Source organism: Sebastes fasciatus, chromosome 15 (genome assembly GCF_043250625.1).
Source record: "Sebastes fasciatus isolate fSebFas1 chromosome 15, fSebFas1.pri, whole genome shotgun sequence".
Lineage (NCBI taxonomy): Eukaryota > Metazoa > Chordata > Actinopteri > Perciformes > Sebastidae > Sebastes > Sebastes fasciatus.
Window position 1 is genome coordinate 5,428,040 of NC_133809.1, and position 23,761 is coordinate 5,451,800.

Consider the following 23,761-nt stretch of genomic DNA (forward strand, 5'->3'; position numbering starts at 1 on the left):
ATGTAGCTGACTTTGTAATAACTTTAGGTGGTTGTGAAATTCTTAATGCACAAATATAAAACAGGATGTCGGAGGAGTTAGAGGAGGTTCAGTAACCTAAATTCAGCTTCATGAATAACTAAAAATGTACCGGTCTGTTGAGTCAACAACAAAACCTAAATGTCATGCTATGGAAACTGAAGTAAAGTCACAAGAACAGAGGTTTAAACCTGAAAGACGAGATATGAAAGCTACTACATGAAAGAAAACGAGAGACTAAAGCAACACTGATGTGTGTAGGATCTGAGAGAGGAACCTGCACAGCTATCTTAGAAACCAGAGAGCTCTTTATTTCCCCTCCACAAGATTTCCTCCTTTTTTTCTGTAAATCTTCAGTATGACTCTGCAGAAACTCAGCAAGGCAGAAAATGAACACGAGGCACAACCCAAACACTTCTAAATAAAGACTGTAGATGTTCACTGAACTCAACGGCCAGTCAGACTGGTGCTGATCTTTTGGCTCAACCAAACGTGATTTTAAAAACTGATGCTGTGAATTAATATTGTGTTTTAAAGATGCCATTATTTTCTATCAATTCCATGAAAGTTTTTCATTTATCCTCCTCAGTTTTATTATCAGAGTGTAAAAGTTTATGAAAACAGCATTTGGACAATCATGCACCAACTAAAAAACTAATGAAATCCTTTTACATTGGTTTGCAGATCTGTGAGCAAAAATGATTACTACCCAACTATTCACTGGAAGAGGATTCAGCTGAAAGATCACGCAAATACTGTGCCTAACATTCCTGTTAACAACTGTTCACATTTAGCACTGTAGCATGTTAACATGCCAACAATAGGTTGTTATCATGATCACAGTTAGCATTGTTAGCTTGTTAGTATGTAAAGTTTAGTAGGAGAGTAGGGCTCGGTGATGTAGAATCATTATCAACATATTAATACAGATTTATTAATGATATGGCAAATGTTTTATAAATAATAAACTGATGTTGAAAGTATGAGATGCACGAGACCAAACTATAACATTACGTGTCAGACAAAAACTTAAAGTAATAATCTCAAAGATTTTCATTTAAATAAACGTCTGATGAGTCATTATCTATCGCTGAGTGAGGAAACAGAATGGTGATTGAGCCTATGGTTCACTGATGAAAGCCCTTGCATTTGCAGTATTACGAACCGGGTGTCTGTGGCGACAATCCCGGGAAAAATCACAAGCAGCGCACAGTTATGTTTTCCATCACCCAACAGTGGTTGGTCTGCCAGAGACTGTTGGCGGAGCTAACGCAACAGACTTCAACTTTGTACTACTGTTTTTTTCTGATCTCTGCTAGTGTTGCAGGTAAATGGTTAATATGGCCGAACAAACAAAGAAAAGAGCGATGATTAACAGACGATGAAACTGCAAAAGCAACAGTCAACTGACTGACATCACATAGGCAGCACTGTTTTGATCTCTAGGAAGTGAGATCCAAAAACACACCTGCTATCACCGCTTATCACCATAGGTGCCGCCAAAGGAGAATCTTGGTTTAAATACTTGTTTTGCTAATTTTAGACCTACAGCTCGCTCAGAATCATTATTTTGAAAAACAAAAATTCAGAACGATACCATGATAGGATCATATTATTAAAATATCAAATAATACTGAACTTATGTATTATGATAACATGCTAACTTGTGATTTTCGCATATTGCCAACAGCATAATGTCAGCATGCTAAACTAAGCATCAATCTCAAACTACACGTGAGGCTGAGTAGAATGCCATTTTAGTTATTATCCTGCAAATAAAATAGTATTGGACAATTGAACTGTAAACAAAATGTAGTACCAATGTCATCAAGATTCATAAACAAATGCTACTTGCCGTACCTACAATGCAGCCAGGCTTCTAGCGACACAAAAACATTACTCCGAATTTAAAATGAAAGCAAGAAATATAACAAAAAAACACTAAAAAATACAAAATATTGTTCAGTAATTGTCGTCTGAGAAAATGATCCATTCACTGGTCAGAACAGGACTGACCTCCTGATAGTTAATAAAAGGCCATCAGCCTTACAGTCATCTGAACCCAGTGCCCTTATTTCCAGTCCTGTTCAGTTCCAACATGTACAGTTGTTGTTTGATTTCACAGGAAAAGAGAGGAATGTTCCTTTCTCTAAGAAAAACATTGGTGTAATTGTAGACTGCAGGACGAAAAAAACAAAACACACACACAAGTCCTATAACTCACAGCACAGGCTGTTATGTAATCCTCATCCTCCTGCCACACAGACCTCAAGTTCAGCCCTGAAAACACGGTAACACCCAAGATGAATGCCAGTGAAAACAATTAGCAGACAAACACTCTGAGAACCACAAATAACAAGTACAGTAGGTGTAGACCTGAGCACAGGAGAGAGAGAGAGAGAGAGGAATGCTGATGCTTTTTAAAGCTCCACAGGAACAACAAACATTACGTCTCATATAAATAGACAACAATGGAAATGTACCACATGAGCACACGTGAGAAATGTTGTTTTAACTAATCCACTCATCATTCAGACTACTGCGGAGCAAGTGACACTCCCGTGAAGCTAGTACATTACATAAGCTGTGGTATTTGCATAAAAATCAATTTAACAGAGGCTGATTTATTCTAATCCAGATATTTACTTTGCAGCATTTCATTAAATCAAATCCTGTTACCGGATTATCAATCTACATGTAAACAAAGTCTGAGTCTGTCGTGTCTTCTTTTTTATGTTCGGAGACACAAAGATTTTTGAGCAGGCTCTCGCTGAAGTCTCCAAAATAGTAAACCAGTGCTTCTATCTCACATGCCTGTAAGGTGGACTCCAGTTTCACATCGATGCTCCAACAATAGTATCAGTCCTCCTCCTGATTCGGCAGCCAACTCCCTGCAGCCAAGGTGGGGCTCAAATTCCAAACACAGAACCTCGGAGCTATGTGAGGGGTTTTCTTTTGCAGACCTACAGCTACTACTACTACTGTCATCATACCATCGACCAGGCACGGATTGTTATTTAGGACACTATTCATGAAGGAAGTCTCTCTCCTAGGCTCTAATTTTTGTTTTTTGAGAACATCATGGAGCAGAAACTTGCAATTTTGTGATTTATGTACATTTGTGTTAGTAGATTTTGGTATTTATTTGACTTGGCTGTCCCACACTTAAAGATTTTTCAAATCTTAACAGATGTTGAAAATGTGTGAGACCCCACACATAACGACATGTTATGTTAAATTCAACAGTTTTGTTCCTATAGTGTGTGGAGAGCAACGATTTGGCCAAAACAGCACACCGCACACTAACAGATTCATTCATGGACAACAGGAGTCCCAACTTTAGTGTTAACAAATGGACGACGGGCAGGAAGAACTAGCGATGTTAGTTTTTGCACTACTTTGTACTGAAAATTCACAAAGAAAAATAACGGATAAAGTCATGGAGACACGTTAAATAAACACTTGTGTTGTTGCCACAAATCAACAAGTTGGTCCTCCATTTCTGAGCTCCATCTTACTACTACTTTATGCTTCACGTTTTGCATTAGCTCATGCATTAGCCACGGACACCATGACGGCGGTGGTTGTCCTTCCGCTTCAGTCAGCTTGGTTCTCAATTGGCTGTCATTCTTTCCCTCATGACTGCGTCATCGGCTGTCCTCGGGGTCCTCCACACACAACTGGATATCTGATCGTAAATATTGAACATGGTTTAATATTTGCGAGCCGATCAGGGGATGTAAAAAACACTCTTCACATACCTCACACCACAGAAATATCTGGAAAGATAATCTTTAGAACCATCAAAATATCAGGGCTTTGCTTTAGATTGTCTGGAGGGGGGAATCAAGCCCAAAATCGGCTTGATTCTCGTGTAGTGTGTACCCGGCATTAGGCAGACTGACTTACATTAAAACTGTTCACATAAAAAGCTTCTGCTGACTAAGAACATTTCAAAAGATATCTTCTTGACACACAAACCGTCTTTTGTTTTTCAAAGACGATGCAAAAAAGTTAGAGGCCTATTTACGTATATGCACCTGTGCTCGTGGGTCATGTGACTCATGAGAAAGCCTGACATCAACAACTGTAAACGTAAGTAACATGAGGCCTAAATACAGAAACTGCAGCACAGACAGAAAACAGCCGAAGCCCACGTACTCAGGCTGAGAACAGTCTGTTACCGAAGAGGACCCAGTTTCCCCAAAGCACCATCCCACACAGCGTAGTTCAACAAGGCCACTGTGCTGGTATTGAACCGCACTTTTGGTTATAAACGTCCACTGAAAAGCGCATGAACATCCCACTGTCACAACAATATTCATAACCAAATGTTCTGCCTGTTTTTTTTGGAATTTGTGGGGGTTTACACAGATGTCATTTTTCATAAACAGTCTCATTCCAGAGCTGCAGAGCATGACTGCATATCTGCTTCCCCATCTTCCAAAACAGGAAATCACAACACTCCACCCCATCCCTGTATGACACCATCTCCTCATCTAACCCACCCATCTCCCTCATCCACTGAGGAGTAGATAGGAACATTTTCTCTCTAAGCTGCCGTCTTATTCTAGGCTTCGGCTTACAAAGTCTTCTGTGTGGAACCAGTCGATCCCTAGAAACCACCCTTCAAGGCAGGACGGGGCTGAAATTACAAGACAAGTAGGCTATCAACCTATTTTATCCAGCAAGTACTCAGTCTCTGTGGGGCTCTGGGAGCCTGGGTGGTATCACAGACACACAGAAGAGACTCTCTGAAATAAAACTGGTGCCAAGGGCGCAGGATCTGTGTCAGCTGTGGGATTTAGCAGCGCACTTTACTCACCAAACATGTTGGTATTTAAGGTTATATCGCTCTGAGACCCTTCTTTTTTACAAAACAAAACAAATACAGCCATGCTAGCAGCTCTGTGAGGCAGAGCACGGTGCTTTGAGCTAAATGCTAACATCATCATGCTAACATGCTTAGCAGGTATACTGTTTACCATTTTCAACATCTTAATTTAGTGTTGGCATCCTATCATAATCTTGCAGGCCATAAATTAAAGTATTGGACAAACTGAAATTTTGACCTGATGATGGTGCTACAGGAAAAATCAGAGGATAACGCAAGTCAGTAGGATTCATCTTCTGGGCACCGTGGATATGTGTACCAAATTCAATGGGAATCCATCAATCAGTTTTCAGTCTGGACCTACAGAAGTACCGACCGACAGACTCCTCTGGTTGCAAAAAGAAGTCTGATTGTATACAAGTTTATGAGGAAATGAGCCTATTTCTCACTTGATTTATTACCTCAGTAAACATCGTAAACATGAGTTTATGGTCTCAATCACCAGTTTCAAGTCTTCTTCAATACAGCATGATGTTCATTTAGAGTGAAATAGACCATAAAGCAGAGGATGCTTCAGGGCGTGGCTAACTTGTGATTGACAGGTTGCTACCACGGCGTTGTCTGGTGTAGGAGTTGTCCGTTTAACCCTTTCACTGAGTGTTTTCAGTTCATGAAAGTTAATTATAACCTTTTTGGTGGACTAAAAATGTCTTAATCAGCGTTTGGTTGTACTTAGCACTTCTGGTTGCAAAAAAAACAAGATGGTGATGGCCAAAATGCCGAACTCGAGGCTTTAAAAATGGCAGTACACAAACCAATGGGTGACGTCACAGTGACTATGTCCACCACCTTGGGTCAGTTTTGTCCCAAGAAATAGGAACTCACAAACAATAGCCATTCAGAGAGCTGTCATGCTGATTCAGCAAAACAGTCACCAGCAAGGTCCCACTAGAGTCAACAGTGTCGAGCGCACTGCAAAGACTACAATCCACGGTCATCTGAAGACGCTCAATGTCAGTACCCAACAGTGGCAGATTATCAGCTTAGTGTGTCAAGCCACTTATAGAGAATGCAAGGTAGGTGAGTGGTGCTACTTCATTTGAATAATCAAGTGGACACTTCCCATTACTATCAATCATGTAAACCAACAAACCGTCCAGGAGCACTGTGGGTAATGCTGGTAATGTGGCCTGGATTCCTGCCTCTTCAGCAGAAGAAGCAGACGGGCCGCGAGACCCAGACCACATTCCACATCTGGATGCGATGAGCTCTAACTTCACCACCAACTTCCCTCCCAATACTTTCACACAGCCGAGCATTGTATCTTCAAACCACAGTTCCTCAGCTCCACAGTGATAGAAAACCAAGGAAATTGTTCTTTTACTGTGAAAAGTAAGTCAAAGTTGTATCAACAACAAAAAAAAAGAAACAAAGGCTACCAATCCTCAGCAGACTGAGAGGACGGATCAGCTAGAAAGAAATGCACTTGTACAAATACAAATGTTTTAGTAGTCAGTTGTGTGGCTCTTAAACACCAACAGACCAAGTTTTTATGTCGCTTTAAGCAAAATATGTACAGTAGTAGTTGATTACAGTTGAACATTGTTTGTGATGACTAACTTCATTCTTGCTCTTCATAACACACGCTGGTTTTCTTGAGATCACCATATAGTTATGTCAACAAGATAATCAAAGTATTTAAGTAAAGTTTGTGATCTTAACATAATGTGATCACAGGATAATTATTTTGTCAACTCAACAGGATGACACTATTATTTCTCCTAATCACAGGACAAATAAGAGAAATACAAAAAATAAATTGTGGTCACAATAAAACAACACATGATGAAGATTAAATACCTGCATATCCTCCTCCAAAATACCTGACTGATCACCTGTGAAAAACATTATTAGGTGGACGTTGTTTAAGTATTAAACAACATTAAAATGAGTCAATGAGTAAAAGTAGATGACCACAAACAGAAGTAGGAGCTGCAGCTACATCCAGATAACAAGGCCGCTGCTATCCGTTTGCTTATAAATGCTACAACAAATAATACAACATTCAACTTTCCTTCTATTGGACTGTGCTGTTATTATAAGAGACCATCTTTTGTGAAGGTCAAGGCCAATTTCTGCATTACAAAAGGCAGATTCCAGTTAACTTTGTGTCCAGATGCTTCTGTCTGCAAAGTAGCAAAATTGTCGAGCTATGTGAGACTAAATGCACTGTGGCTGTTTCTCTATTTGAGCAGACTTTAATCTTTTAACTACAGTGTAATGCCTTTAGAAGATTTATGTACAAGAACCAGTGCTAAATCTCTTCATTAAAAGTCTTTAAAGTGAGATCAGCCTAAAAAGGCGTTCAGAACTGGCAATCATATAGAAGGATTTGAGCTACAGCAACCAAGCTGACATTTTATAAACGCATTAATAAAATATCTAACTCACTGAGTTTCACTACAAACCAAACCACATCATTGTATCCATCAAATGTCCATATTTTCTCCACTACATCAAGATGAATTAGTCTATTTAATAATAAAAAACAGCTAAAAACAGCAGAGGTTCCAATATCACATTTTTCAGTAATTTATAGCCATGTAGCGAATTAAAATAATTAAAGCTTCAGAATCCTGAATTTTAAAGTAAAAGATAAGAAAGGATGAACTCTAGAGAGAGAAACTGGTCTGTTACATCGTCATTTTAGGTCAAATTAAGCTTATAAGACTGCATTTTGAAGGTTAAAGACAGTTGATTAACAGCCGATAGTGTTTTGATGAACTGAAATTTGTAGACAAACAAAGTTTTTTAGGTGCAGTTACCTGCCAGGTCTTTTATCTTCTGATAAATTAATAATAGTTGTGTGAAAACAAAAAGAAACAATGTTATTCTGAAAATAAAAAATACTTTTTGTTTGACCTCTAATTCACTCCCTTCATTATGACACACCTAAATCATGACTAGTACAGTCAGTAGGATTTAATAGCCACCTAATTAGTTAAATAGAGATCACCTGTTTGTGGTCAAAGGGTTTAAAGGGTTTCATTTGAAAAAGCCATTAAAGCTTCTTTTGACATTAAATTAAGATGAAGACAACAAGCCACTTTCCTTTTATGACATTGAGAAATTTGGGTTTTTGACATAATGATTCATTTTTTAATTTAAAGTAAACATTAAAGCTTAAAAGGTGAGTGTGGTAAAAATAAATAAATGTATGCTCCATTAATAATAAAAATAATTTTAAGTGCATTTGGAATCAATTAAGGAGAAATTAATCATTATTCTGCGGAGTTAACAGTCAGATAAAATGTATATCAGGTCAGCTAAAACTCCCTACAACATTTACACAACTGCTAAATCCTTAAGAAGCTAGTGGTAGCTTAGCGTCCCTTAGCATTGGCTGCTTTGCTTACATTAGCATGCTGGCTAATGACCTAGCTACCACAGCAGTCATTTCCATGAGTCTTCTCCTAGTCTTTGCTTCACTGTACCGCCATGATGATGCCAGACAGGCTGATGGGAGATTTGTGATGCAACTACACAACCTCTACATGACTCAGGAATATATATATATATATATGAGTAAAATGTAGGCAGCTATATATCCTGCTACCTATAGAATGTGTTTTACTGAAGTTAATCTGATAAATCTCCTTGTTTTCAACAAGCTGAGGCACATTTACATTATCTAAGACTGTCCGGTCATTCTGTTATGTAACCTCTACTGTCCATTAAACCATATACTCTCTCGGCAGTAGCTACTGAAAGCATGCCTGCTCTTAACAGAGGGTTTTTCTGGATGTACATCACACACACATAGACAGAAACACACACAGTCTCACTCAGCAGATGGAGGTTCAGTTCTCCGGCCTGCCTCGGTAACTCTCGCTCGTCTGAAACAACATCAGAGCTTTGCTTCCTTCAGATAAACAACACAACGAGATGTGAAACTGAGACAGAAATGGCATAAAAAGGAGTGCTTATAAAATACCAAATCTAACATCTATGTCAGCGCTGCAAGAACCACTCAACCAAGAATCCCTGGTCTGCAGAAAAAAGAGCTGAAACTTTAAATCACTCTCTTGGGAAGAAACTTGATTATGAAGGAAATATTGTGTACGACATTTTCAATAATCAGCAAAAGCATCGCAAATTACATTTTTTTGGTTATATCGTGGGTTGCTTGCTAGTTTTAGTCCACAGTGTGTTGATTTGGCATGTGTTTCTGTAGCTTCCTCCTGACAGACCCTGCAGGGGAATTCACCCAACACCCACCTTTCCGGGAATCTCCTCTATACCGATAGCTCAACATGCAAATACACCGCGGCCACTGCATCCTCCCATGCCACCCATTCAATGGCAGCTGCTCTGCCTTCATTTACTGAAGAAATAGCTGAATAGAGATTAGACATGCTGGGACAATGAAGCATTCTTGTGGTTGTTTTGCTGCTCTCCTTGCAAATTTGGTGAAGATAAACTGTGTCTTATGCTCATAACATTGGTAATTTTTCTATCTTACAACAAAAAGGTAGAGGAAGAGAATCCAGGATACTGATTTGGTGTTTTATGTAGGGCTGTAACTAACAATTATTTTCATAATCGATTAATCGTTTAGTTTATTTTAGTTTAAAATAGGGGGAAATGTGTTCCCTTCACAATTTCCCAGAACCGTAGGTGGTTTCTTGAAATAGCCTGGTTCAACAAACAGTCCAAAACCATTAACCAGTATACAGTATATTTAATTTACAGGTATATACAAATCCAGAAAAGCAGCAAATCCCTCACAATTGAGAAGGTGGACCAGAGAATGTTTGGCATTTTTGCTGGATAAATTACTTAAACGATTACGCAAAGGTTGATCAACTAAGAGGTGGGACAAATTTATTGTTTTGCAAGTCACAAGTCTTTGTGTTTCAAGTCCTAAACTACTCATTATGCATCTCACATCAAATTTTAATAAGTTCATGAACAAGTATAGTTAATTTACAGCCAGCGACCGTTGATTTTACCGATTGAAATGACAACTGTCGCCTGTGGTGTAGTGGAGGGTATACTTAGGTATATGGAGTATACCCACCTATCAGCCAAAAAGCCATTAGAATATATATAAAGAGAGTATACCCACTTCTTCCTCTGTAACCCACCCATCTCTACCTAGTAGTACACCCACCTCATCAACGACCACTACACCACTGACTATCGCTAACAGATTTTGTTAGCCGTAGCTAACTGTATCCAGCAGACTTACTTTTTATGTTTCAAGCTGACTTGTTTTAAAGCGTTGTGAACGGGGTGTTAAATATGCACTTGATGGATATACTCAATACAGGGGTATCATGCTAAAGACTGAGGCTAAAGCTAACATGTCCCAGGTATAAACTCAGCATTCTCACCAGTTGATGATCATGTAGAAGACATGGACATACTGTATAGAAACAGCCTTGTTGTTGTGTTGCCATGTAGCGCTAATTAGCCATCAATTATAAGTAATTTTCATTCCAACATAAACCGGTTTGGCTACTTAGCTTAGCCCGTAGAGGAAAGGAAAGTTAATGTTAGCCTAAACTCTGATAGCATCCAGGAGCAGCTTCCACATAGTGGGGGAAATACTACACGGTTAATATGCTATTTACTTTTCTAATGTAACCTTTAACCCCACAAATTAATGTAATTAATTAATGATGCGCTCCTTTAAAGTTACACATTGTTACAACTGTAGGTAGTAAGCTAGTTAGAAGTGCATGCTAAAGTTTGCAGCTTATGTTAGAGCAGATAAACACTCTTTCTTACACTTTTTGCTCTCATGTTTTTGGTTTCGGAAAGGCTACAAGATTCACGCCTCAAGTCCTCACCTCACTAGTTTAATCATCACTTTCTCTTCATCATCTCACCTGCAGAACAAACTCATCTTTTCCGCCATAACCACATCTAAATTTAAACCTCATCCTTCATTTCCACTGACTATGACTGGAACACGCTGATTCAGAAGTACACGGTGTGGAAACTGATGAATCCTAGGGAGAATAAAACACGCCAGAGGTTCAGAAGAAAAGAGCCACTTCGACCTGACGTATCTCCATTTGCTGAGATATACGACCCAGAGCTCTACATCACTGTGACGCCCCCAACCTCCTCTAAAGGGCTTTATAAATATTAGAAACTGTAAAGTGAAGGAGTCTTGGCTCAGTCCTCAACCTCTGCAATACTAAATGTCAGACTACCACAGAAAACCCCAGGCTTGAAATGAAAAATGATGTGGTCATCTGTGCCTTTTGTTGTTGCTTTGTTTGTGTTGAGTTGAGCTGGTTTTAAAAATCACCTGTTTTTCTTTCCTGCATCTCACCTGAGCAGCTAATTGATGGCACTTTTATTATCCTATTTTACTGCCACCATTCATCCCTACCTTCTAGGTTTTATCACCATGCAAATAAAGCTCACCTTAAACTAAATAACAACCTTGAAGAACCTATTATTACTCTATCATGAGAGTCAAAAGATAACACAAATCACACACCTTTACTTTTAAGGGTGTTACTGGGAACAGCCCAAAACCACAAATCATCCTGAAGTGAAAACATAGTTTTATAACGCCGCAAAACTGTGCAGTCATGTGCTGTTGACATTTTTAAAGATGCAAACAGATAAAGATAATCATCCTTTTCTATTTGTGAACAATTTTCTGATCTCAAAGCATTTATGAAAAAGCAAAATAACTGCTGTGTCATCACTATGGCTCAACCTCAATACTTAACTCAATTGTGTCTTTATAGAGCTGGCCAATACAGCTGAAAACAATATTATGATATTAATGATATCTTGAGTTATGTTCTTTAATAACTTAACTCAATAACTACTCTTGCTAGTCTTTAATTACAGTTTGAATTGAACAATTAATTTGGATGTAATTTTGTAGATCACTTATGTAAGGGATAATGTACAGCGAGCCAGTCATTGCTGTGAAATAAACCCAAACCGCACCCCGACGTAGAGGGGTTTATTTCACAACTATGAACCGCTAGCTGTACATTATCCCGCTTATTACACGGCTACTTACTTAAGAAATCAATAATTTGACACAAAAACGGTCCGCAAGAGTCCGACATCCAAACTGCGCCCATAGCAACGGTCCGTTATACATAGCAACGGTCTGTTATAAAGAAATAACAGACCGTAGCACGCCGTGACTGACCAATCAGAATCGAGTATTCAACAAAGCAGTGTAATAACAGGTCTTAATATACATCCATGGGCTACATACATTAGCAGCTACTAGCATAACATACCCGAATCTCCTACCAAACTGTCGGCGATCAAGTTGCATTGTGGGTAATGTAGGCGCTATGTTTTGACAAGGAAGAAGAATGCGTGGGCTAAAAAAGACGATATCACCGGATCTGCTGCATCTTCTCTTTTTTTAAACTGCCCATCATGAGTGTGATAATGTTATAGGAGTGCAATGCTAAAATTGGTAGAGTATTCTTTTAAGTAGGCTATTTGAAAAATGTTTACTATATGCCATTCATACTGCTTTTGTTTACACCTCAAAAAGATTACATATTTTTAGTCACAGACATCAGACCATCCTCAAGCTAAGTTTCAAAGCGTATTCACAAATTCAATTGTAGAGTTGATGGTGACCGAGTCTGCAGGAGCTTTTGTCTTTAGCATCTTATATTGTAGCACTAGCATCAAGTCAGGGCTCAACAATAAGGCTTGCCCGCTAAAATGCCACGTCGAGCTAGTAAATATTGCAACTCACTTGCCTAATCAGGCAAGTGGTAAAAAATAATTAAACACATTTTTTTCCCCAGAGGTGATGATGGAAGTAGCCAAGGAGTGAGCCACCTCGCTGCCTTCTCATCTCTGTCGAGAGTTGCATATACGCAGTACTGATCGGGCACTCGTGAGAAAACGGCGCCGGGTAAAGACAAAATTAATGAGCTGAAGCACAAGCGTTCAATTATCCTGGAAACAGGAGTTTAGTTGGGCGGTGTCAGAGGATGTGCATTGGGCAGTTTGCTGCAAATTTGAGAGCAAGGCGGATAAAACAGGACAATGAACTTAAGTCTTTGTTGTTCTTTGATAATAAATAAAACAATTTGTATAGGGGCAAGTAAAATATGACTGTGGGTAAATAGATTTCTGACCCACTTGCCAGAAAACATTAACATTGAACCCTGTAAGTAGCCCAAAAACAACAGTTTCTCCTAAAAATGTGGCTCATGTTTTGGTAGATGTTCTCCATCAAACCCAAGATGTTATATAAATGAGCAGTGTTGACTGTGTTGCTATTGACCAGCCCAGATTCACCGAATACCACATGGAGACACTGAATGTACCAAGACGCCAAACTGCTGACACGTCAACATCACAGGCTGACTCTAACCTTCAAGTGACCAGCTCCAACAGGAGGAGACTGGTTCCCCTTTCAGCTCATATTCACAGGTCTATCTGAGTGAAAGCACAGTCGGGTCGGCTGGTAGTCATTTTTTAAATCAAACTGCCATGAAGGACACAGAAACTGAAGAGGGCTGAGAGAAACATTTGTGTTTTTCATCGAGCCAAAATACTGAGTCTGTGCTCAGGGAACAGGGTGTCAGAATGGTGGGGGATTTCCTGGATCAGGTACCAATTCTGACTCATACTGGACTGCTGGACCGAAAATACTCTGGCACTTATTACAAATACACCTACTGCTGATGCACTTTTTATTGCTTGGTCACAATATGATGATACTTGTGTTAAACTAACTGTCCTTTTCAAGTGGAAAAAAGTAATTTAGCTCTGTCTGGAAGAATGTAAACAAACCGCCACCACATCTCATTATGGTTTAATGGCAGGAAATGTTTAAAACTGTCCAAAACATCAGTAGGTTTTGCTGTCAGTCTCTAAATCAACAAAACTGTTTTGTATGCTCTAAATTGTGCACCGATCTACAAGCAAACAGGGTGAAATCAATCATAGAAGAAGTAGAGGGTCCAATTTCGCCACTGACAGTAGCCTCGGGTGACCATAATGCATTGCTGTCACGCAAAATGTTTGAGTTAAGAGTACAAAGTGATACAAACATTGTTATGCAAACAATATCAAACCTACAGCTGAAATTAGGGCTGCACAATTAATCAATTTTATCAAAATCGCAATATGGCCTACTGCAATTTACAAATCGCAGGATGAGGAGGAAATTGCGATATTTGTTAAAGGTGAAATATGTGTCAAAATACCATTTTAAATTAAATATTGTCGTGCTGCAGAGATGTCCTGGCATCTACACATTCTACGGGCTCCCTGCAAAAGTCACACCATAATTATTTTTCAATGAAAATGAGAATAATGATGTAAAAATGAGCATACCCTCTAATATTGCAAATCATATCGCAACTGCAACATCTGTCAAAATAATTGCAATTAGTTTGTTTTTCAAAATCGTGTAGCCCTAGCTGAAATGCATCAAGTTCACGCTTGAGGTCTGGAGGTGTTGAAAGGGATTATGGGAGTGTTAAAGCTATATAACATTAAGGTTAAAGGAGAGTTGATGCACCAAAACATTACTGTCCTTCACCCCTAAATAACTTCAACCAAAATCACATAATGATCATAAATAATAGGGCTGTGTATTGGCAAGAATCTGGCGATATGATACGTTTCATGATACAGGGGTTACGATTCAATATATTGCAATCTATTGCGATACTGTAAGTAGGGGGATATATTGCAATTTTTTAATCGAATTTTAGGAAAATTGTCATAGTATCAAGAACACACCACCATATGTGTAAAATCTGAGTAAAAAAAGTGTATGCAATCAGAACAGTATGATCTGCATTTGCATTTATCACATCCAACATCATAGCACTACTTTGAGAGGGTACATCTCTTTGTAAATAAAATATAAAGTATTGACTGAGTTAATCTTTGCATGTAAACTATAAATTAAAAATCAATAGTGTTTTTGAGAATCAATACAGTATCACAAAAGATAATATTGCGATATTCGATTTTAGATATTTTCTTACACCCCTAATAAATATGAGTTATGGGAGGGTGGAAACTTCCTTTTAAGATGTTTAATGTATGCAACATCAAACTTTGCATCACTTATTTACATCCCATGCTCCATTGGGTGGGTGGGTCAGTCTCCTGTAAAACAACATGTTATGCTAAAAATACCTTGTAGCTCTCGGATCATGAGAATCAATACAGTATCACGAAAGATAATATTGTGATATTCGATTTTAGATATTTTCTTACATCCCTAATAAATATGAGTTATCGGAGGGTGGAAACTCCCTTTTAAGATGTTTAATGTATGCAACATCAAACTTTGCATCACTTATTTACATCCCGTGCTCCAGTGGATGGGTGGGTCGGTCTTTTGTAAAACAACATGTTATGCTAAAAATACCTTGTAGCTCTCGGATCATGAATCTGTTAGATAATCCCTGGAATTGGGACAGGCATTAATCCCCCCCTTGCTCTACGTCATGCCCAGGCTATGGGGAAACAACCTTTTTAAGAAGCCCACAACAAAACAAACACACATAATGTGGAGGAGGTTTCTAGAAGGTCTGGGGTTTTTGGGGGGGTAGTGAGGTGAATAGTGGTCAGATGAGTTAGTTTGGTGTCTGTGGGAGGAGGGAGGGTGTGTCTGCAGGGCCCTGATGCAGCACCAGAGACTTGACAGCTGTGTTTATATCTGAGAACAAAACTGTGTAGCAACTAAAACAGCACAAAAGCACACTAGAAATACCATGATGTGTTCAATGAGCATGGGAAAACAGATATGGCAGCTTTTGGTCACCCCCATCTGCATGCTGACACACACCACACACAAATATTGCATGTATAGACAGCTGAACTTACTGGTTTCTCACGTATCTAGTCTCATGGAAGACCTTGTCCAGCTGCACCACCGCCTGTCCGAGGAACACGTCCATGCCCATATGTCCCCGGTGCATCACGATGAGGACCAGCTCGTTGCTCCCGGCCGGACAGCTGCTGCTCAGCCCGTTGTTCTCCAGCAGCACGCCGGGCTGCAGCTCGAAGGAGCACTCCTCCCTCCACTCCGGCTCTGTGGTCTTCTCCACCACGCCGGTGGAGTATTTCTCCTTCCCCAGCTGGATGATGGTGTACACGTCGCTGGTGCCATGCTTGCCCTTGCCCCGTAAGCCCCTGCCTCTCAGCACCGTCACCTGAACGTGTGTCGGTAACCATTTCTGGTCCTCCTCCACGGTTAGCGAGGACATGTCACCGCGACGAGGCGAGGCGACCGGGCGGAGAGGTGGTGCTGGTTGTCCGCCGCTTCCTCCCTGCCTTCCTCCTTCCTCTGGGGCGTGCACAGTCACATCAGCAGCTCCGGGGTCGGCGGGCGGTGGCGGTGCCGCATTATGGCTGTCTGTCGTCTCTCTGCAAAGTTGCCGGTTGTTTTGTGCCCCGGTGTCTCGCAGCAGTAGTCTACTCTCCTCTGCGGCAGCTCACAGCGTCCGTCCCCGCACTGCCTCTCCGCTGCTGCCGTACCGTACCGTGGGCCTACTCTCTCTGCAAGCTGCGACGTCACGCCTCCATCCTCCTTCTTTCTTCTTCTTCTGCAGGACGAGGAAGTTCAACTCAGACACAACACATGCTGCATGGCATGCACAGAGAGACTACAATACCAGGCCTGTGCTGGAATGCAGGGTGTGATGTTTCAACCACCTCAAGTCCACTCCTCCTCTCAAAGAATGTAAAACTCGCCTCTATCTGGCAGTGAGGATGACTGTCTACACTGCAGACACCCTGATGAAGGCCTCTGTAGCCTATACAACCCACAAAAACACTATTTTAAAAACTAACCCATATGAAAGCCGGGTGATGTTCCTTTAAGTCCCTTTACAGCATCACATGTAGGCTTAAATATACTTCAAATGCTATTTAACATCTGATAAAAGACATTATTGATTAATAAAAGTCCATGCATATCCATTCTGTTTGTATTTCTTTGCACTATTTATATTGTTTAAAACTTATTGAACACTTGACTTGTATATAGACTTTTATTTCTTATTTTATTGTTGGTCCTTGGTGCTTTTTATATATATTATATAATACTTATATCTACACCTATTTTTCACATACTTGTGTACATAACAGTCCTGTCTATTCTTTACCTTTATTGTCCCGCTTTGTTGTCCTGTTATAGCTGTTATTTCTATTTCTCTCTGAGTCAAATTCCCTGTATGTAAATCTGATTCTGATAAAAAAACATCAGAAAACGGTGAAAAATGCCCATTACAGTTTTCTGTGATGGATATCAAGTGTCTTGTTTTGTCAAAACCCAGAAGATATTAAATTTCCTTTAATGTTAAGACAAGGAAAGCAGCAACTTCTCACCTTTAACGGTCTGAAACCCAATAATATTTGAAATTTTTTGCTTGAAAACTGATTTAAATGATTAAGTGATTGATTTTCTGTGAATTGACTAATGGATTAATCAACTATAATCTGACAAAGTGTGAAACCCGAGTCTTAATTTGTAACTTTTGCACCTGATTTACAAGATAGTATCCAGGCCTATACTTCAAAGTAGACATGCTTCACATGATCTATTATTATCAGTGGATGGTGTTTTGCTCAGTTATCATTGTAATGGATCTGTTGACGTGCTCAGTAGCTGCTTTCCTTTATCAGTTTTGTCAGACAAATAGTTATAAATCCATTAACCTCATATGCTCTCTCAAAAATTTATTTTGACCAAAAGTGTATTTATATATATAAATGACACTCCCATCAGCCTCAGTTGTACTTAATGCCGATAGATAGATAGATAGATAGATAGATAGATAGATAGATAGTAACTTTATTGATCCCGAGGGAAATTCAAGTTTCCTGCATCACAGTTCCATAGTGCAAAACATGTTAGTAAAAAGGCAGTAAAAAAGTTAGTAGTGCAAAGTACAAAGTACATAACAAAATGTACCAGATATAAAAATACAAGGAGATGAAGAAAACTGTTAAAACTGAATATAGTGCAGGGTAAAAGCTGTGATACACGACTATAGTGCAGAAGAGACTGTTAAAAAGTGAATATAGTGCAGAAGAGACTGTTAAAAAGTGAATATATTGCAGAAGAGACTGTTAAAAAGTGAATATAGTGCAGAAGAGACTGTTAAAAAGTGAATATATTGCAGAAGAGACTGTTAAAAAGTGAATATAGTGCAGAAGAGACTGTTAAAAAGTGAATATATTGCAGAAGAGACTGTTAAAAAGTGAATATATTGCAGAAGAGACTGTTAAAAAGTGAATATTGTGCAGAAGAGACTGTTCAAAATGAGTATAATGCAGAAGAGACTGTTAAAAAGTGAATATATTGCAGGGTAACAACTGTGCAGGACTATTAAAAAATTGAATATAGTGCAGAAGAGAATGTTAAAAATGAATAAAGTGCAGAAGAGACTGTTAAAAATGAATAAAGTGCAGAAGAGACTGTTAAAAATGAATAAAGTGCAGAAGAGACTGTTAAAAAGTGAATATAGTGCAGAAGAGACTGTTAAAAATGAATAAAGTGCAGAAGAGACTGTTAAAAAGTGAATATAGTGCAGGGTAACTCCAGTAGCTTAGTCTATGAAAGTAGTATAGTAGAAATAGTGCTAATTGCTAAATATCAGCATGCAAACATGGTAGATTAAAATGTAAACTTGAAATTATACCTGCTAAACACTTAATCCAGCAAAACAAACAAAAGTTGAGACCATTAATTTATATTTTCATGCATATTTGCAACCAAAATCTAGTTTTTAACAATCCATTCACTTGGTTTCCCTGGTAACTGTGGGGGTTGGCTATTATCTGGAAACTATCATTACCATCCCATGTTCCTATGCAATGGAAATGTTGTTCACTGCTCCAGGAAATAGGACGGGCCTTAGTTATGACGCACTCAGCTATTAGCCACAAAGCTAACATTATGCTAACAACATTAAACAGTCAATAACATTGCTAACGGTTGAAAAACAGTAAAAATAAGCGAGTAGCGAGTTAAATAGCGAGTTTAACTTACTTTTGTGTGTTACAGTAGACACCCTGTGGTGTTCAGAGATGAGGCATTTAATGACTAACTTTACACTCTGTGTTGTAAATTAAATATTCAGTTTTGTTTTTGGTCGTGTCAAGAAGGGAACCAGCCAATTGGAGAAACTCTCGCGAGATGGTTACTGTTAGGCGTTGACCTCCAGTAGTTAAGGACGTCAGGTAGCAAGTCTCGCGAGAGTTTCTGCAAGTTTTCGCAATACGGGTTACTGTCTAGACACAAACATTTTCTTCACATTATACAGTATATATATATATATATATATATATATATATATATATATATATATATATATATATGATATAAAAGTTATAAATATAAAATAAATAATAATAAATATAATTTTATAATTACTGTATATGCTAATATTTTTTTGTATTTTTAAATAATAAATAAAGTACATAATAAAACTGTTTTATATCTATGATAATAGCATTTAGCTCAAAGCACAGCTGTATTTATGATTTCTTTATTTGTGTATTTAATTTGTTTTTTCTATATCCTTTTTAATTCAATTGATAGTTAACTAGCCTACTCCTTTTCAGTATGGTTCTTTTTCAGTTTGTATGTTTGGCGGAACAGGGAGGGAATTTGGAGCCATGTTTGTGTGAGTTTGTGTTTTGTATGTTTGGTATATTTGGTTAAAAAATTTGAAAATAAAATATTAAAAAAAATAAAAAAAGCATAGCTGTGATGATAACATATAGACTCTTGGTGTTGTTATCTTTTGTGAAGCACATAGAGTTTTATATTAATATATTATGATTATGGTCTATAGGTGCAGGGCATTTAAGGGGAATCTGTGACTAATAGCAGCCATTGGCACCATTTCCTTCTTCAACACCGCAGACAGGATTTTCCAAACCAAAAGATCAAAGGTCATGACCTTTAAGTCTACCACATCTGAGATGTACCCGACTGATATTTTTGGCACATCCTGTCATTGTTTTCACACAACGGTTTCACTATATTAGATGTTTCCAGAGCATGACAGCAGATTATCACTTGTAGGATTTTTGTAAAAAGAAAGTGAAGTTTGCCATGTTCATCATGTATAGTAACAGATGCGGCTGTTTCTCTGGAAATTAAGTTCTCTGTCTCATGTTTTAATTGCTTATAGTGTCCTTGTGGTTGCTTGTGCCATTTGTAAAGTTGTTTTAAATTCTGGTTTCGTTTATGTTTTGCATACTAGTCATCTTTTTTCCTCCTTGTTTTGTTTTTGCCTCTTTCTAGCTGTCATTGTGAAGAAGAGTTTGTTCCCAGCTGACTTGCCTGCTGAACTTTCTTGACATGCTGCTGTGAAAGGCCATGTACGACCCGGGGCGTGTGAGGTTACGTCTGCCTGAGAGTGACTGATGGGAGGACGGGGCCAGTTAATGTTGCTGCTGGTGTTGGTGATGTAGTGTTGAACTGTGCACAGCTTACATGTGAGAAAAATCAATAAATGAAGGGAAGAATTGCTGCTTGACCTGAGGAAAGTGGACGGCCTTCGCTGTACGTTATATTCCCAGTCTATTTATTGATAAAGTTAATGGATCATTAGTTTAGGTTAGAAGTGCTTAATTGGTTAATTTACACATATTAATGGCATTAATTTCCTTTCTGCAGTAGAAGTGAATATATCGTCCCTCAGGCAGACCGGAGGGCAGGTGTAGAAGCAAAGCAGCAGCTCAGGAGCAGTTTGAGGTTAACCACCTTGCCCTATAGCGCACTTCAACAGTGTTAAGAGGCACTAAATACAATGCTACATTCATTAAGCAACTGTATGAAATACATTATTTTTACTATTGTTAAAAAAATCAGATATCTAGTCTATTATAGCTATAGAGAGCTCAATTATATTTTTTGACAAATCAGAATTTACTTTAAAATAGTAAGTGATGAACAAACCATGAAACAATTTTGTCATTATTAGCTGTCCTCCAGTGCTCAGGACCTGGTTTGGGTCTGAAACAAACAAAGAAGTAATTAAAGGTATTTAAAAGCAGGCATTTTCTAAAAAACAAAACAATGTATAGACTGATACAAAATCATCACTTATGACCCACTAAAGTGTGTTGGTGGTGTCTGTTTCTGCAGAGACCCTGCAGCCCTCTGCCTGTATTTTCTTTTTCCTTCTTATTTTGTTGTGATCGGGACTCTTCTGGGCGTCAGTAAACAGCCTTTTGGCCCCACATGGGGGGTGTAACCCCTAGCCAATAACAACGCACAGGATGTGCAGCCCTTTCAGGTCTTCAAATACCACCGATTTGTCACGCCCCTTGGTGTCTGATACCGAGGCACAAGTCCCCCTTTAGCTCTGTCAGATACAAAGCGGCCTCATTTCACAGATGAGAACGGGTTGTATGTTTTTATGTGCATGTGCTCCAGTGTTTCCCTTCTCCTCTGTCTCTCCTCTGCTGTGTGCAGAGTGCTGCTATCGGTTAGTTTGAGTTTGACCAAGAGCAGCGCTGAGCTAAAGCGAACAGAATGAAGCCATTCACTGAAAATCCGGCAGCACGGCACTTTCCCGCAAGGTTGGGCGGAGTTGTGTGGAGTTGTGGTCTTGTTTATTTGTGCTTTAGACCGTATCCACCATGAAACAACCAGAAAATAATTAGTTATTTCTCTGATTCACTGCTTTGTTCTCACTAACGCCGCTCCCTCTCTTCATTCACTCTATAGATTGCTCTATTAAACAGTTACACTATCAGTGTTGCCAGTAGGCTAAGTTACAGCAAAAATACAATAAAAAGTCTAACAGTGTGTGACTGAATTTTGTTGTGCTATTTTATGTAGACTTATGTAATTTGGTCTGAGGTCTCTCTCGCAAAAGAAGACTTCATGAATAGATAAATCTTAACATCAAACAGTGTCACATCTTCCTCCTCCACTAAAGCAGGTGTAGACGAACACATCATCTGGTGGTCTACTGCCACCCACATATGAAATATTACTTTATGGACCAGTTTGTGCCGACAGGAGGAGGATTTTCTTTCTTTGAGGGTATTTTGACAGAAGCACTTGAGATTTTCCACTCAGGTAAGGACGGAGTAAACAGACTGTTCTCTGAAGTGGTAACCAAAGAGAGGGAAGCACTTAACAAAGCTCTGTGTCCATGAAATCTGAAGTGCAGGGAGAGGTTTTAGTAGAAAATGTGGGCGACACAGCAGCCGTTGTTGAAGTATTTCTGACTAAAAATCCTCCTTCCTCTGTCCTTTCTATCCTCTCACTGGTTTATTTCCATCTCCAACAAGTATTTAATATCTGCTGCACAAAGAGGGAGAAATAAAACTATAAAAGAGTTTTATGAGAGAGAGCTTTATGGATTGTAGTATGAGGAATGTCCCACACGTCCAGTATATCGTCTCTCTCCAAATGTCATTTGTCCACTGTGGTCACATTATTTCAGATAGCAGGAATCTGTCCATGCTGTTTCATAGGAAGTTAATTTCAGTGGAGGCAGTAACGAGGTTTGAGAGTAAATTAGTTTTGAGGGGAAGCAGGTGTCAAAGCAAAGGTCATGATTTCTCTAAACTGGATAAAAAACAACAACCAAAGAGATAAAATGTGGGGGCAAAATCTCTCTAGTAAATGGTCCAATCTGAGTTTTATGGGAGCTGGGAGATGCCACAGAAATATTTTAGTGTTGCCAAGATGGAGTTTTGGCTGTGGAAAGATGGGATTTTGGCGGAGCAGGTTTGGTTGGTAGAAGTCCAGATATGTGAGGGCAGCAGGCAGGCGTCATGGTTGGTACGTCCAGACTGGCATCAAGCAGCAAAAACATCTTAATGTGGTGTTTTTACCTTACCAGGACTGTCAGTTAGGTGGGTGGGAAGGAAATTGTGGTACATGTGTAGACCGTCTGTGTGTCTAAACTGTAATAACTTGAAAAAAAACGTAACATGTAAAAGACCTCAGTGTGACCTTGAATCAAATACATCATATAAATCCCTGTGCTGTATTCATGCAAATCAAAACGCAGTGATTGTGCAGGACTCTGACACGCTTTGCATGAATTATGAGGGCTCGCTCAGGCTTTACCCACAATGCCGAGAGGTTTGATGGATTGAAAGTACAACTCCCAAATCATTTCAGATTTTTGCATTTCATTTTCATTTTATGGTTTATTTGATAGGAATACAATGTACATAGACAATTTAAAAACGTCTATCTGATGCAAGTATCATAGTGCTTATAGCCGATGCTAATGTGCAACACCTGTCCCCAGAAGGGCTTTTTAGTGAAAATAAGATATTAAAACAGGAATGATTACAGGAAAAATAAATAAATACAATAAAGCACACATTTAAAAACATTCCATTTAAAAACTAGACATGAGTACAGGTTTGTCGCTGAATTAAACAGGATTTGGTTGCTCTCTTAAAAGGGGTAAAGTTTGCAGCAGATTTCAAGTGATAAGGTAGCAAGTTCAAAGACTTCATTCCTTTCACAGAGAAAGCTGTTTTGCAGAATTGAACTTTACAGCTGCCACTTAAAGCTGCTCTGGTGGATCTGCTACAGCTCTGTAGTCTCATGATGTATTTGCAGAGAGGCAGAGGAGCAAGTCCGTTAAAACATTTAAACACAAGCTTTACATCATGGAAATCAATAAAGTTTACAAAACTTAACAATGAGTTTGTCTTTTATTCTTCTTCATCTTTCTTTCCTTGCTGCATTCACAGTTCTGTAAACACAAGTTCTCCAGTTTGCAGTCAGAAACACTGAACATGAGCTGCACAGACTCCAGCTGAGGTATACAGCGCCCTCTGATGGCCATCACAGGCAACAACAGTTACAAGTTTGACTTCTGTTTGGTAATGTGGACACTATTCCCTTCAGAGCTGCAAATAATCAGTTTC

The 23,761-nt window shown here is 38.9% G+C and overlaps 2 protein-coding genes across 3 annotated transcripts in view; one reads left to right on the plus strand and one right to left on the minus strand.

Annotated features, from left to right (window-relative positions):
* rab11fip5a (RAB11 family interacting protein 5a (class I)) overlaps positions 1-16,404 on the minus strand; it is a 31,532-nt gene extending 15,128 nt beyond the window's left edge. For both annotated transcript variants that reach the window (XM_074661052.1, XM_074661051.1), the window contains exon 1: positions 15,719-16,404. In XM_074661052.1, coding sequence (XP_074517153.1) covers positions 15,719-16,101 — 383 coding nt within the window. In that variant the 5' untranslated portion in view covers positions 16,102-16,404. The remainder of the gene's footprint in view (positions 1-15,718) is intronic.
* The window catches only part of loxl3b (lysyl oxidase-like 3b), a 372,166-nt gene that overhangs the window by 245,464 nt on the left and 102,941 nt on the right, over positions 1-23,761 (plus strand). The gene's annotated exons all lie outside the window — the stretch shown is intronic.